General features: G+C 40.0%; 1 protein-coding gene across 1 annotated transcript in view; it reads left to right on the forward strand.

Moving 5' to 3' along the window:
• The window catches only part of LOC115799651 (microtubule-associated protein 4), a 119,957-nt gene that overhangs the window by 60,417 nt on the left and 42,162 nt on the right, over positions 1-17,378 (forward strand). The window contains exons 6-7 of the mRNA XM_030756889.1: positions 1,868-2,056; positions 7,897-9,351. Coding sequence (XP_030612749.1) covers positions 1,868-2,056; positions 7,897-9,351 — 1,644 coding nt within the window. The remainder of the gene's footprint in view (positions 1-1,867; positions 2,057-7,896; positions 9,352-17,378) is intronic.

The raw sequence follows: 17,378 nt of genomic DNA on the forward strand, positions 1-17,378 counted from the left end.
GCTTGCTCTCTGACAGCAGAAGCTGCTGGATGTACCTGCTCATCCTCCTATGACATTTTTGACAGCCTATGACAGCCTGTTTTTGGGCTGAATTTGTTGGGCCAGCCAGTCCTGGAAAAATCAGCAGTTGACTAAAATCTACCACAAGTGGATAAATCTTTGCTTTTTGGTTGTTTTTTTACAGTGGAATGACTTACTTCAGGTGTTTTGGAAGTATTTTTAAAATCCCTTGTCAGACTCAGATGCACATTTTCTTTTCTTTTCTTTTCTTTTCTTTTCTTTTCTTTTCTTTTCTTTTCTTTTTTTTTCTTTTCTTTTCTTTTCTTTCTTTCTTTTCTTTTCTTTTCTTTTCTTTTCTTTTCTTTTCTTTTTGTTTTGAAGAACTTTGGGCTTAGCAGATGTGTCTGTTTTAAATAAAGCAGATTACACCTGTCAGTCTTTAAGGAGGTTCTGATCATTGGCAGCTAGTCTAGATCTACTGATTCTAAATGGATCTATGGAGAATGGTCTTTTTTTTTTTTTTTTTTTTAATTGTTTTGTTGCTGTTATTGACTGCATTGTCACAATACGTCATAGCCACAACTCGATTGTTATTCCATCTGCAGTAATTTATATTGAGCAGCATAGCTCTGTTCTGGGACCTCTCTGCTCTTCCATCCACATATGTGGAAGGTCCAATGGGAGGCAGAGCAGCAGTAAAAATGAATCCTAACAGAACAGAGTGGGAACATGAACCTGATTAATTCAGAAACAGGAAATAGCATGAAAAGGAGGAGCTGGAGTGGGATGTGGGTTGTAAAGCAGCTTGCAGAGGCAGCACTAACAGCTAAAACTCTTAAAATCGCATATATCAGTAGGTTGCCAGAAAGGTAACAGCTGAGCCATCCGCTGGAGGAGGCTTGTCCTGAGATCATCTGATCTGCCTGGCTACAGGCTGAACTCTACTCAGTGGCCTGCCAGAACAGTCACTATGCTCAGTTTATGCAAACATACTTGAACCTTTATTCACTGTGAATCATTAGCATCCAAATCTCTTAGCTCATTAGACTTCCTTTCTCATTAAAAATGTGACTTCCAACCAGGAACTTTCCCCAGAATAGCTGTTGTCCACTCTGATGAGTGGCTGGTGTTGAGGCAGCGCTTGTTAGTCGCATGCAGAGCTGTAACTGTCACTGGCTTGGGATCTGCAGGTAGTTTAGAGAGTGACACATACATTTATACGCATAGCCACAGTGTGAGCTATAAGGCTGAGTTATGCCTTTCACCATGCCGGCCTCTGCAGAGTCAGCTCAGTCTTAATGAGACCTGTCGTCTCTGGGCCACAGAAATACTGCTCCAGGCTTGAACACGCACACTTTGTTTCACCAACACATTCCCTCAGTTATACAAACACAGCTGACACTTGCATCCATGAATTACTCTCTAGATTAATTTCCGCCAATTTGTGACACTTTTACACACTCGTGCAGGTGAAAATTTAAAATAAATCTCATTCATTGATGTGTATTCATATAGTTTATGCATTCATAACCTCATCCAGGCTACACTCAGACCCCCTCACAGTAGTTCGGTATCCTTGGGAGTTGTATTGGATGATTGCATTCAGATTTTTTTGATGTTTTTTTTTTCATCTTCTCTTCTCTTCTCTTCTCTTCTCTTCTCTTCTCTTCTCTTCTCTTCTCTTCTCTTCTCTTCTCTTCTCTTCTCTTCTCTTCTCTTCTCTTCTCTTCTCTTCTCTTTTTTAATACACTTTGCACCCTTGGACTATTTTTCCCCCTTTATCTTTGCTTTGGCTTTCTAGAGTAATGGTGTCAGTACAAAGAGGGTCCCTGGTATACCAGTTTGTCTGCTTTGTTTTTTTTCTTAGGTTTCTCCCAGCCTGGAGGGATGGGGATGAATGTGGAGGTGGGAGCTGCACCCCTCCAAGCAGAAAAGCCTTCAAGCATAGCAGAGCCCCTGAATCCCATGCCTCCAGCAGGTTCAGTCGCCCCTAAGGAGCACAGCCCTATGCTGCCCGAACCGCAAGCTCCTCGCAGCCCTTTGGATGTATCAGCGGGTAAGATGCATGCATGTGAACTCACATGCCACAGTGTTTCTCTTCAACAGTGCTTTTTGTTATATTGTTTTTCATCCACACTAAAGCACAAGGTGACTTTAATTTCAGTCTGATCATGTAACCCAACTTTGAATTTTTAAAACACAGTGTCAGTCTTTTTTTTTCCCCCAAAGTTCAAGTCTGTAAAACTTAGCAAGAAGAAATTAAAGCTATTGTTGTATGTTAGTCATTTGTCTCTTACTACAAAGTGTTTGTTGAAACGGTGTATTTGTTTCTAAACTTTTAAATTGAGAGAGGAAAAATGTTTAATAATGTTTCAGAGGTTACTTAGTTTTATTTTAAAAACTCATAAATCCCTTCTAGCAAAGGGAACCTTTTAATCTTTAACATAAAGTCATTTTTATTTTGAAACACATGCTTGGATGATACACTCTGCACTCCCACAGCAGTAATCACGTCAAATTGCAAATTGTATCATATATGTACATTACTGTAAGTTGTCTTATTGCCTGATTTATTGCACAGAGGCAGTGTACAGGTCAGCTGTCTGTTTTTGCTTTCTAAAGATCCTACCTTCCTCCAATGTGATTTAGCCATGAAGCTCAAGATCTAAACATGTATACACTGTGTCATTGTGCACTGGCTTCCAATCATACATTAGGGGTGTGTGTGTGTGTGTGTGTGTGTGTGTGTGTGTCGTACAGATAGGAGCTGTCTGTATCGCTGTGTCCACTCTCGTTTCACCATCCTTTCGTCCAGCAGAGCCTGTCTCAGACCCAACTGTAGGGTCTCCGGTTCAGTGTACATGTGATCCTAGAGAGCACGGAGTTATAGTTGTCACCATGCTGTGGCTTCTGTCACTCGACAGAGGAATTCTGACTGCAAGTTGTTACCTCTTTATTCAGTGACTGCACACCATTTTAGTATCAGATAACAGAGGACTAAGCCAACCGCTGCCTTCTCTTCTCAAACCCCAAAATTTAAGATTTCTGTATGTCAGGAATTTAATGTAATCATTTAATAGCTCACAAGTAGAAAAGCTGCTTTCTACAAGGGCCAATCCAAACCACCCATTTTTTTTTTCTTCATTTTTTTTTCAAAGTGTACTATCCCCACTGAAAATAATCTCTTGATGTCCATACAAGCCTCCAAAAATTTTACTATGTATGAAAATGGTTCCTAAAAGGTTAATGAAATATTTGTGTTAAACACCTTAAATTAAAGCTGAAATATCTGCACTCCGTCACACCTTGATTGTTTGATTTAAAATCCACTGTGGTGGTTTACAGAGGCAAAACTACAAAATGTCATTGACAAGAATCTTAAGGACCTAACTGTGAATTCTCACACGGTCTCAGACAGTAGTAGCAGGTTGAATAAACACTAAAGCATGGATCCTTCAGGAGCAGCAAAATTCCCTGAACCAGAACAGCTTGTCAGGAAAATTCACCTTGAGTAAGCGAAGAATAAAGCGGTTTTGGTCCGTTGCTGTTAAGCTTGTCTTAGTGAAAGTTGAAACAGCTCCTTGCAGATTCATAGCTTGAGCCTTTAAACTCAGGTATTGTGCTCTGTGATCTAATAGAGGACCGGTAATTGTGTGTCTGCTTTCCTCTGATACTAATTCGGAGGCTTGATCTCAGGGTATCCATGCATGCCAGTTACCATCTTGAAACTGCTCCCATTTCTTTCTCCACTCACTCACTCAGATGTCATGACGCTGACATAGAAAGTGTAGTTAATGCAGATCAGTCACGCAATGAAATGGAATGAAACACAGAATAATCTAAGTGTTGGTGTCAGCACTGATCTGCCTTTTCTTAGCAGTGAATTTCTACTTGCGCTGATACTAAAAACTTAGACTATCTTAAAATCTGTTTTGTGTGTGTGTGTGCGTGTGTGTGTGCGTGTGTGTGTAGCACTAGGCAACACATGGTGACTCAACATTGCAGCAAACCCTATCCCCCTCCTTTTTCAGGATGCTGAGTGCACGTGTATGAATCTTAGTCTGACTTTGTCATTAGACCAAATAACAGCTCAAAGTAGAACAATAAACTGCACTGAGCAGATGACATACCAGTCTATTGCATGCATTACTGACCTACATTATATTACAATTCTCTGCATAAAATTGTTTGAAATACAATAATTATCTATCTGTCTGAGCAGAATTCCAACCCAAGCAACACTTGTATTCCAGAGACGTCTGGATTCATCATTAAAATATAAAATGTCAAGGAAAAAACTAAACTGCTCAAATAATGTACCTCAATCTATTTCTAAGTGATAAATACGTTTGTCAAATATAATTCGGATACTGCAATTGTCATTATTGACAAAATGCTAAAGAAAAAGAAAAACAATCATTTTTTTATTGCTTGGCAACATACGAGAAAGTACACAGGAAACTGGATATAGAGAAAATTTCCTCAAAGGTCCAGAATATCGTAAAGTTCCACATGCACTATAATTTAATGCAGTGTGATATAAAGTAGCCTAAAAGTCATATCTGTGTCTGTATATAGTCAGCAAATAGCTGTCAAGTAAAAGAAAGTACAATTCAATAGTATTTCAGCAGTGTATTTTGACAATGACCTGAGGATACTGTAGTACTAAAATAATAATAAAATGTGGCTTTCTTGTTTCAAGTGAAATAAGGTTTATATCAGCACTTAATCAGCCACAGCATTGAATAAGCCTACCTGACATTGTGAATGTCCCTACTGCAGCAGTGAGCCATCAAGGGAATAAATACAGCACCTCTGAGTTTGTAGTGTAGGGTCTTGCACTGGACTTAGACCAGAGGTCCTTTAGGTCCTGAGTTGCAGGGTGGGACCTCTGTGGTTTGGCCTTGCTCTAGAGCATGTCACAGAAGCTGGGTCTGAGTGGGATCCGGGTAGTTTAGGGGAGCGGTCATCAACGTAGGCTCTTTTGTTCTTCAGTTTTTCTTGAGCAGTTTTTGAAGTGTGTTTTGCCCTTGAAAAGTCCTGTTGTCATGGATGATGGTGGGTTTAGGAGGGTGGTACGTGTCAAAGTAACACCTACATGAATGCCAAGACCCAGAACATTAAATTAGTGCGAGATAATTACATATTTTTGGAGCCAGAAGTCACCGTATTTTAAGACAAGCAAGCTTTTTTTTATTGATCTGTATCCATAAACTATATGGGTGTGCCGCACAGGCACACCTACAGGACCTGCTTATTAGTGCTAAGTAACAGACTATTGAAATACTAGAATTTGACCCGCTAAAGTTGAAGCACAAACTTGTACAGTCTGTACCACACAGCTGGTTAAAGGTAATAGAGCCAGTATAGATACAACTGCTATAGCCTCAAAATTATATCATAATAATTTAAGGAAATTTATAATAATGAGTCTGATGATGCAAAAAATACTTAGCTCCCTTTGTACTAAATGGTCAGCTAAAAATTAAAACAGGAATGGTGAAATTGGCTCTAAAGTAAATGATGCTAAGATAAATGTACTGGTACTTTTGTAGTGCTTTTATACTCTAAGAACTCGTAGCACTTTTTACTACTAGCCATATATATACACACAGTAGTTTTTATTCTTAAGTGCTTGTTAACTATCACACACTATACTCTCACTCTGATGGATGCATTGGGGGTCATTTGGTTCAGCATCTTATCCAAACACATTTCGACATGCAGACTGGAGGAGCCAGGGATCAAACCACTGACCTTTCAATTGCTGCTCTACCTCCTGAGTCACAGCTGCCAAAACCAATTTTGTACCAGGCTGTAATCATGTTCATTTCATAGCTGAAGTCTGGCATTTTAACATGGGAATCGTGATTTGATTTTGGAGCCAGCCTTAAGTGACTGTTGGAGAAATTGTAGTTTTTGGCAGTTCTGCATTGACTTAAATTTTCAGCCCCGGAAATTTCCACTTGGGTAATCAGTGTTATTCACTTCACATGTAGGTGTTTTTAATGTTGTGGCTGATGGGTGTATGTTGGTACTGCAGGTCATGAAAATTTACGGTTTATTCTCAGACCATAAAGTTGCCCAAGAAAAACTTTAACTAAGTGTTGCATGGTGAATAAAGGAGCAGTTTGCACTTGAATGTTACTGTTTGAACTTTTCAGTCAGCTTTTTTTTTTCCATACAAACATTTTATTCAAATGTTTCACTTTATACCAATCCAAGTGCAAGATTTAACATTATTCCACTATATAAAAGCTTACAGTCAAAGCTCTACATGACAGTAAGCAGAGATGAACCCACTACTTGTTCTTTTGGAAATTCTATCTGTTCTACTTAGAAACTATAGAGGAACAGTAAATGCACATGCGGTGAAACTGCTGTTCTGTGATGTTCCTTTTAACAATGAGGCTATGCAGCACATTTTTGTCATTGCAATACTTTCAGTTGATGTGTTTCTTTGCTTCTTCCAATTACTGCACATATAGTATAGAAAGCACAGTTGTGTCATGTGTTTGTTAATATGAAAAATGGCTCTCCAGAGAGCCACTGTCCTGTACTGTTTAGGGTCTGACAGCTGCTCCACTTTTAGCTGTTCTTCTCCATTTGTGTATATGTATCTAACTGAAATATAGAAACAAACTGGGCCAAACCCTCATCTCAGTGGACAGTTTTTGCTCTCATTACCGCTCCTGTACCTTGCATTTCTCTTCCTTTCTTTACCTTCTTCCATCTAGACTGAATTCAGGTTGACTACTGCCATCCATCATAATTGCCCTCCATTACTAAAACCATGTTAAACTATGGCCCAAAACTAATGGCATCTGCTTTAGTTACAGCAAGATTACCTGTAATTGACCTCCTTTCTGTAGGACCATTGAGATTTTTTATTTTTTTGTCTTTTTCTGTGTCCATATTTGTATACATGTTGGACAATGCACTCTGCATACTACATGACCTTACTGGAGTCTACACACATGCACGTACCTGCATGGGACAAAGCTCTTTTGTTGCCCATTAGTGTTATTGTGAGTGTACAATCTGTACTACTCCCCAAGGCTGCTGTGAGTCAGTCACCCAAAATTAGCCTATTGTGTGCATAATTTAAATTACTGCATATGCGTGTGTGTTTGTGTGTGTTGTATATTTAATTCTCACTGTCCATTTGCTCAGTCAGCATTGGAAAAGAATACATTTTCAGACTCTCATGGCTTGATTTTGGATTTTAATAACTAAACGGTATATATTTAAGTTTATTATGTTCATTTCTAGCTGATTCTTAGAATCCTTATTTATCTAGTACTAGGCCTTTGTTCAGCTCCTCAGTTTGTCCAATTTCTGAAACAAGCTCCTGTTTAGCTGTGTTAGCCGTCCCTCTCCTTTAAATACAACTTTATTTTGATTGGCTGCACCTCACAAACAAGCGTAACCTCAGATGGGTGGAGCTTCTGTGTTCACAGCCTGATCTGTATAAATGTTATCTTCTGTCACTGACATACAAAGGCAACTGTCTGAGCATCTGGAGGTGTCTGAAACTTTTTTTTATTTACAATTACTTGTACATAAGCTAACCTTATCTGGAGCTTTAAATGACCAATATGGCCATTGTAATAGTAGGAACATGACAGAAATTGAGAAAAATATCACAGGTCCTCTAAAGATTATGAAAATAGGCACTCTTTTTGTAGGCTTGATTAAAGGGTAATAGAATTAGGCTATTAAAATGTTATGCAGTCAATGTTTGTGTAATCTCAATATTCCAGTCTTCTTTGTTGAGATTTATTTGCCTCTGTGTCATATTTTTCTCTGTTGTTTGAGTTAGACTAAGGGAAAAAGTTCATATGCACATATCCATCTTTACCAACCTTAAACTATCCCCTCTTCACCCACGACAAGGTGCCTTAGGCTGGCCAGACCAGGCTGGCTGCCTATCAGCAGACCTCCCTTTTACTCCAAGTGTCACCACGGTGATCGCTCGACATGCCAGCCACCTTGCAGCCAGCCCCGATGACCCACCTGACAATTGGCCTAGCCGTGAGAGCGCAGCCTATGCTGGAGGCGACGAAAGGGATGGAGATGGATCAGACCGAAAACAGAAGAAGAAGAAGAAAAGACGACAGAAAGATGAGGGATCCTACGAGCACCCTGAGATGCAAGCACTGGGAGAAAACACCCGACCAGCAGAGGAGTTCTATCATAGGATTGGCCCAAGGAGGGATAGAGGAGACAGTGGTTGGGAGGAACAACTTGGGAAGGGTGGAGGCCGAGGGAAGAAGGGGAAGAGCAGGAAGAAGCTTCCAGAGGAGTGGGGAGTGTCAGAACCATTTGTTCCTTCATCTGCAGTGACCGCTAATATTACAGAGGAGGTCATGATGGATCTCGAGACCTCAACTCAGGCCAACCTGGGGGCCTATTCAGCAGAAACAGACACAAGCCAGAGTCCCTGGAAAAAGGAGGTCTACTCAGAGGAAAGCCTGATCTCTTCCCCTCTGTCCCAGGATCTTTTCTCACCAACAGATGCTTCCATTAGCCCAATGGTCCTGAACAGTGAGCTGAAAGCCACAGCAGCTCCATTCACCATGCCCCCTCCCACCAACAACAAATCACTTGGCTCCTTCCCCATGACTCCTCCACCTGGTGATCTATTTGATTTCTTGATGGATGCCGAAAATGCCAGCCTGGGTGACAGCAAACAGGCTGTTTCACCATCTTTTTCTACAGAGAATGAAGCGGCAGTCAGTAATATAGTTGACAGCAGCGTGTTTGACAACACCACTTCTCTTCAAGAATGTTGTGAGCAAGGCATGCCTGAGGCAGACACCTCAGCTTTTATCCCTGCGTCCCAAACAAGCCCAGGTTTTTCACCTAAAGGTGAGGTGCTAGCCTCAGCACCACCTCTGTCACCTTCTGATGCTTCATGGGTTCTGAACAGCTCCAATATTAGCAGCAACAGCGAATTATTTAATTTCACTGACATGAGCAGTCTAGGTCATCCTTTACCTCTAGGCCTCTCCTTTGACACCCCAAGCCCAGCACCTCTCCGTTCCCCAAAAACTACAGCACAGGAATTCCAAGCCAGAGAGCTCAAGGAAGCCAAATCAACTCAGAAACAATCTAAGAAGTCACGCTCCTCATCTTCTTCGTCCTCTGTTAAGAGTCCAACCTCCCCGGAAGCTAAAAGGTTCTCTCCAATGGCATCCCCTGTCACCACCCCCTCTTCCCCTCCTTTGGTCACCCCTCTGGGAGTTCCAGGATCTGGTCTTAATCCTGCAGCTAAGCCCTTCTTTCCCAGCTTTGCCGATCCCATGGAAGAACCGGCTGTGGCTCCTCAAGATGTTCCCTTCGTCGAAGGTTGGTTGTAGTCAGCCCTGGACACAGTAGAAGCACATAGAGTAACTAAAACATGTAGGCAAATGGTTACCATGCATGATGTTGCGATCCAGCTTGGGTACTTAAGATATTTGAACTGATTTCAAAACTGTTTTATTCATCAGGGGTTATATCAATAATTACACCTAACTGTTCTGTTTTCTTGCATGGATACATTTGTCTAAACACTTGGGTGAGGCTTGCTAGCTCTTTGTGAGTGACTAACGCATGGACTTAAGTGTTGACCAACAGGGTTGTGGATTGTCTTGACTTTAAAGGGATGTTTGGGTTTCATTCTAGTGGGATTGTATAAGGTATTAATCAGTATTGGAAGCCAAATAATCAGTGTAATTCTATGCTGTATTTAGAATATTTTAACAACTTTACCCTACCACCAGACACACAGCTTCAGTTTCTTGAAGCCGTTACCTTGTTCTCGTCACAGTCATAATTACTTTAACAAAACCAGTACTGTTTCCTTGCAGAACATGAAGTTGCTCGTTTACTGGTGCCTCAACTTTGATGTTTTAGAGTTACCGTACTCTTGTGTCCTTTGCTTCTCCAAACTGAGAGGAAGGTGAATGTAGGTAATACACTGATTATGAATGAGTACCTTATACAGAACTACTTAAAAGGAATTGAAATATCCCTTTATCTGTTGTATCCTAATTCCCAATGATGCACTACTGTGATGTTCTCATGACTAACAGTGCTGTTGACAGGTGTGACACTACTAACCATTCAGTCTTTCTTCTTAGCAGCACCAATAGGCATCTTCACTAAATCAAAACCAGATTTGAAATCATGATCCCTTTCCTTTGCATCCAGGGGTTGAGGTGTCACTCTGTCTTCTTTCTCCTGCATCCAGTTAACTCTGTTTTCCTCACTACTGTAGCTGCCTGCCTCAATACAACTCGAATTAGCAAAATAAACTGAAAATAAGAGGCTGGTGTCATGTTTCCTCACTAAAGTTGTTATGCATTAACAGTTCACATCCTGTTCTGTCTCCTTAAAGTATAACTGTTCCAAAAGGCCAAACTTTAATTGTGATTTTGTCGATTTTATTTTCCATGTTCTGTGATGATTGCTGCATCGGCTGTTTCTTCACCATAGGTAAGTCCTGTTTTAAATCCTCCTGTGGCTTTGTTCGCTTCTGTGTCATGCATTATTGTTGAAGCAGACAGTTGAGTGCTGCTTTCATGATTTTGAAAATTCATCAGTGACTGTTGCTTAGAACATAATTTGGGTGTTACCAGTGTGCATTCACTCAAACAAAAGCTTTCTTTCCATTCTCAGTATTAAGTCAAGCATATTCTTTTAGGCGTTTGGTTTCTGAACTGAGTGGATTTTGCTTCATTTCCTGTTGATGATTTTTTTTTTAATTAGGCTATTAAAATGGAGAGTTTTTTGGTAGCGTATCTACTGCAGATAATGCTGTCCTCTTGGCATAATTAGGTTATGATCGGCAAGTCAACTCCATGTCTCTTGTATTGGTTCTTATTGCCAGCCTTTACCTATGGTCATGAGTTTTGGGCAAAGAATAAACAAGATGAGGTTGCAGATACGAAGTTAGTGGGCAGCACTGAGCCTTAAATAAAGAGCCAGGAAGCTCGTGCATCCTTCAGATATTTGGAATAAAATTGGCATTTAGGTTCAGGCATATGAAATTTGACCAAAATGTTCTGGGAATGAGCTCATAAAAACTCTAAACCTTTGTCTGTTTTTAAGTTTGTCTGATCTCCCTTTCAGGATTATCTTATTGTACATCTACAGGCTGCTTTCATCACTGCTTATGTTTTTATATATTCCCTTAAAGTCATACTTGCGCCATTCAGTTGCACCTTGAACATTTATGGACAAGGTGGACAAATTCACAGTTTATGTTTGTCGGTTGGAGTTTCTACTGTAACTTTCTGTGGTCTACTTTCTTTGTCCACTTCCCAACAATAAAAATCAAATTGAAGGTTTTAACACAATGGAGGAGATGCAGATGATGAACGTCTGGACTACTGCTACCTTGCAGCAATGATCTACATGTTTTTATGCAGAATGAAATTCAAATAATTCAACAGATTAAAATTCTTGCTCAGTTTTCTCTCAAGTTCTGATTTTGAATAGAGAATATACTGTAGCAGTGTGACTCAGTAAGATGAGGCTTCAGCCGCCTGGGGACTCGTCCTGTTTATGGCAGCCAGAAAGTTTCTGATAGAACAGTTTGCATGTGTGCCATCTGTAAAACGTAAGTTATAAGACTGAAGAAGCAGTCAACATGGGAACTGTTGATCCTCCTACTGCTAAGCTTTTGTTTTAATGCACCTGGATTTTGGAAAAGTGTAACTTGCATAGGGAAAGAGTTTCCAGCACACTGGGGAATGATCATTTTTACAGCAGCCAGAAATGGGGAGCTAAAATAAAATGCACTGACACCACCGCTTTTGTGTGTGGATGTGTGGATGCAAACTCTATGCATGTGTACACTGTTTAAGCATATATCCAAATTTAGGCAACAGTGCATGTGCCCATGCTTGCATCTTTGTGTTTGTGTCTCCTCAAGTGTGTGTGCAGGTTTCTGCTTTTTGAGGGGAGTTAAAGTGTTCTTTGTGTGCTGCTGTGATTTATGGAGATGCAGCGTTCCAGAGGATTCATTTCCTTGTCCTTCCTTTCCTGTCTCTGCCTCCTGTCAGAGGCTGTAATAAGGACTGAAGTAGCCTTCTGCTCACCACAGGAACAGCACAGTGTTGAACCTAGCTATTAAGCTGCTTTGATCAATGCCTTCCCACCACCACACACACACACACACTCACACAGTCCCCCCACAACAGCACACTCCCATACAAAACATGTATTGAAACTTTGTGGATGCTTATTGTGTTCTGTTTCTATTTCTTTTTCATTTTTATGTGTCTGTGTGTGAATGTTTAATATTTGCTTGATATGTATTGTTTCAATATTGTATTGTAGATATCTCCATATATTTGTTTTGTGGTTTTAAAATGCATGTTGTAACCAAGCATGCAGTGCTGCAATTTAAGGCATATGACAGCATTAGATGTCCAGCTTCAGATTAAATTTGCATGACTCACTGTGCATGTATTTGTAGATATAATATCTATGTGCTGGTTTCAGTGTGCACACAGAGGAGATGGGGAAAGATTGGTGTGTTGAGCGCAGCTGGCTGTGTCTTGTCTGTTTGTAATGAGGTCCTTTGTGGGTGTCCAGGGGTGGATCTGTGTCACCAAGAGTGGTATTTAAGCCTTCTACAAAAGATAAGAAGGCATGTCGAGCACAATAAGGAACAATGAGAAAGATGTTGGAGGATTACAGAGTATAGCACGTGGAGTCAAAAATAAGTGAGTTTTTAAAAATAATTTCTGGTGGAATCAAGAGGACATATAAAGACGGAACGGGGACCAAAAAGTTTTGGTTTGTACCACAGAGAGGCAAAGAATAAGAAGGCAAAAGAAAAGGAGGGGATATTCTTTAATGATTTGTGGGATTGATGAAGGGATATTCAGAGGTGAGCAGAATACTAAGAGGGAAAGGGATAAAGAAATTGAGATTCAGAGGAATAAGAGTATGCAAGAGAAGTCTAGAGGGAGATCAGAACCTTTAGGAAGACGCTGTTGGAAACAGGAAAAAGACAAAATGAAGAAGAAAGGACTATAATGACATGGTTTATGAAACATACCAGCACTGGACTTCCACTGCAGCTGTATTTCAGGTGAACTTCAGAGAGCCAGGAGGCTATTACTTGAAGGGGATACATATAGTTTAAATTCACTGCTGGTGAAGAATGTTAGTAAAACTGGAACATCTTTACACTTAATTTTTTTTTTTCCACTTCTGAATGTCTAGCCAGTAGGGACTGATGTAGCTTCAATGTGGATTTTTTTTTTTTTTTTTTTTTGCTATTTTCTTGTCTACCTCATTACCTACCTGCTTGGCTATTACCAGGGAACCCAGAGTACAAAGTGCTTATATGTGCACAAAAAGGTGGCAGGTCCACAAATTGATGAGCATCCTTTCAGCATCTCAGTTTATACATTTTGACAGTCATTGAGGAGACAATGCTAACCAAATTTGTTTTAATAAGATTTTGCAATTAGGGCATAAAAATCACATTAAAACCATTAAAGCACCACATTATCAGGCTGTTTTGAAACAAATTTGGCAGCTAAGCACAAATATGTAAAAAAAAAAAAAGAAAAGAAAAAGACAATCAATGAATATGTAAGGGAAAAGGTCACATGACCTACTTTACCCACACTCATTTGCGTGTCTTTATTATCTTTGTATATTTTGTAAAATATGTTAGAATGTGGCACTAAGAGGCCAAATGGTTTGGTTTCAGAATAGAAGGGCTGAGTTGAAAATTGGATGGATGTTTTGAAAATTCAGTAAAATTCAGTGCATTTTAGAAGCACCTTTTTACCACAGCACAACCAAAATTATTATGACTGTGTGTAGTCAACTTGCAATCGTCAAATCGATGTTTCAGCGACAGCAATAAAACGGATAAATTGGCAATAAGATTGAATCAGTCTCCTTTCAGTTTTCAAATAAACCTGGTCAAGTTGGTAATTACTCGCAATCTGTGTGCGATAATGCTACAATTAACTGTAATAAATCTGATGTTCCTGGTGATAATTTCTTAGTCGACTAAACGAGGAAGAGGAATGAAACTAACCAGCTAGTCTAAAAGTAAGAACTCAGATATCAAGTTCATTTTGAGGACCGTTTAATGAACAATGTCAAGAACTGCCTGAACGAAGGCATTTGAAACCATTAATCACATTCGTGCTTTAACTGTGTGGCACCTTATGTTGCACATAATGAACATGAGACACCAAACAGACAACAAAGACAAAGGAAGAAAAGTTTAAATAAATCAGGTTTCTTGTACATTATGAAAACGTGTCACTACAAAAGATGTTTAATATCATTAAAATATGACAAATTAACTTTTGAAAAACAAATAATTTGCAAACTGGCATCCTTCGTAATGCACGGGATTGTGTCACGCGTTATAACCGATGCCTGTTGTCCTACAATTCATGACAAACCTCTCAATAAAAGTTCAAATCTACAATAGCAAAATGAATTGTCAGCCTTCAAAATAAGTAACAATAATAGGCCTACAAAAACAATCAAACCTAGATGAAAAGTTAGAGGGTTTTTCTGCAGCAGTCAGCAATCAGCCACAGTTCAAACACTGTTCAAAGTGAAGAAAGATTTTGTTTAGTGAAATCAGCATGTCAACATGTTCAGGTGAAAGACGAGATCTGAGTTCGTTAGCAGTAAGTCCAGCAGCAGAAAAAACTCTCAGCCGGAGCAGATGGAGCGGGGACACAGAGGCAGCCACTTGAAAGCCGATGTAGTCGTAGGAAGCGCCCCTTTGGTTGAGTGTAGTTCTCAACTAGGTTGCTGTCTGTAAACCCGTTGCAGTTGTCCCCTTCCTCAGAATCATCTTTATCTGCTTGGAGGCAATGATACTGAGCAATAGGATTTTTTCTCTTGCTGCCTGTTGTTGCCTGTCCTCATGTAGAAAGCTGACATGCTTGTGGTGGGGATCAAGAGCAGACACAGTGCCACACTTCAAGCTCTCACCGTGTCTGTTGGACTTTCTAGTGACGCTGTCACCAAGTTCTTGATATCAGCCACTTTGCTGGTGTCGCCTGCTGAGTTGAGATGCTTAAAATTGCACGGACGAAAAGTGCTAATCGGTTCAAAATAGCCTCTGGGGATTAAACAGAAGACTTACAGTCACACAATACATGTCTGACCTATTTTTTTGTCACATTTTTGGGGGGTTGGGAACAAAATTTAAATAGTTTAAATCATTTATTTTCCTACTTCATAAAATGTTTTTGTTATTATTATTATTATTTTTTAGTACACTATTGCTATTACCTATTCAGCAAACTCATGGTAATGGGGACTGATACGTATGCTTTCCCATACAGAGCAGTGGTGGCACTGGGAGCATATCCTCAACTGTCTGCCAGTTTTCATCCACCAGTTCCAAAGCCTGGGCATCCGTTAGTTTTGGCGCTATTCTGTCTGACAAAACAGGGATGATGGCCCGTTGCTGTTCGTGGATGTGCTGGAACATGTCACTGACAGCGTGTTCTGCAGGACTGGATTAGTTTGTGTGCAGGCAGATCTTGATGCTCCTGTTTTTGTTTGTTTGTTTGTTTGTTTGTTTGTCTATTCTGAAACCAAACCATTTGGCTCACCAGTCTTGTTTATGCACCAATCAGTCAGCTCATGGCGTCTGATTTTAATACATTTATGGCCAATTGCAGATTATGTGCAAAACAAGAAAGTGATTCCCACTTCAACTGATTGTTGTTTGCCACTGGGGCTGTGGTATATCATATTGTCTGTGATAATACTGGTGTAAATTTTACCTTGGCATTTTGGCAATACCATGTGTTTACATACCCTAGTTTGCACAATAACAAGACAAGCACACATAAAATCCTGAAGCAGGTATAGTCCTTTCCTCAGTGAGGGAAGACAAGTCAAAGATTAAGGCCTAAGACGAAGGGCAAACAGCCAGGGTCTTCACATTTCTTTTTCTTTTTTTTCTTTTTTTTTGTTACTATGTGCTCTTCTCTCACAGTTTCAGATTCTTTTTTTTTTGTTTTCTCTGCCACCTCCAAACTTACCCCCAAAAAGTTGAAGCAGACCAAAATAACTAGGAGGGACATCACAACAACACCTTTTCTCCCGTGCCACCCATACACTTCCTTCTCTCTCAGACAGAGCTAAAACACAGGTGCCTACTTGTATAAAGAACACAAACATACCGCTGCTGTGGCTCTGTCTCCCAGCACAGACACATACAGTACACAACTGAGTCATCAAGCTATTTAAAGACAAACACAAATCCTCAAAAGGCAGGCAGGCAGGCAGGACTATACTGTATCAGCAGTCTATTTTTACCACATAGTGCTTTTCGCTGTTGTTTAGCTTCCTTTTATTAGAGTGCAGACTGTTAGATGGTAACCCAGAGGGGACATTCGTACAGTATGGCCCTATCCCGAAACTAGGGTGAGCTAATGTCTTTTGACGGCTTTGGGGGAAGTGTTAGGATTTGCCTTGTTGGCCCCACTGTAGGAGTCAACGGCTAAGACTAAGACAAAAACGCAAGTCACTTTCAGCTTATCAACGGTTTCCCAAGATTCACAAAGAGCAGATTCAGAACCCATGCAGAGATGGCTCCAGGCCACCAGTGTGGGCTGCACTTCAGATTTAATACATTTTGATATTGACATTTTAAAAAAAGACACTACAATCTCTATTCATCCTTTCGGATTTTTGTGACTAGACTAAGTTATTTTACCATTTTTATGTCACATGTGATTTACTACGTAATGTAGTCAAGCATGAATGATATTTGTTAGTTAAAAGTTGTTTGCTTTTACAGAAGATGCCACAAGATTTCCATGTGATCTTAGCAATATTGCTAACACTGCCGCTTGCCTATGCAAACTAACTATAGACTGATGTTGCAGTATATTCTGCACGATGAATTCCTCAAATGGTGCAATTTAAGTACAAAAAACACATGGGTGGGGGAATGATACAAGATTCTTTCTTCACAATCCTTGTAACTAAGTCATGCTCGCTCTGTAATGCCACATTGTACGGAGGTTACAAATGCACCATTGCAATAAAGGGAAAATCACACCAAATAAATGTTTGTTAGCGTTCAGTTGGAGGCCCAAATGCTGATCCATAAATAAAGACTAGCTGGCAGGTAATAAAGTAAAATTTATTTTAATAGGACTTATAGAAGGGTGTTAAAACTAATGGGCCTGCAGTTGGTTTTTGCAGAAAACCAGGAAAAATCTAAGAAGAAAAGGAAAGCTCCAAGGTCTTCATGTACTGATAACTGACAAGGTGAACATGGGACTATAAACACACAGGGAGCCAATGAGACAGGTAAATACAATCAGGGTGTAGCAATAGCAAAGGCAGGAAGTAAAAACGCAAAAATGACA

The sequence above is a fragment of the Archocentrus centrarchus genome, chromosome 20, assembly GCF_007364275.1.
Source record: "Archocentrus centrarchus isolate MPI-CPG fArcCen1 chromosome 20, fArcCen1, whole genome shotgun sequence".
NCBI classification, from domain to species: Eukaryota; Metazoa; Chordata; class Actinopteri; order Cichliformes; family Cichlidae; genus Archocentrus; species Archocentrus centrarchus.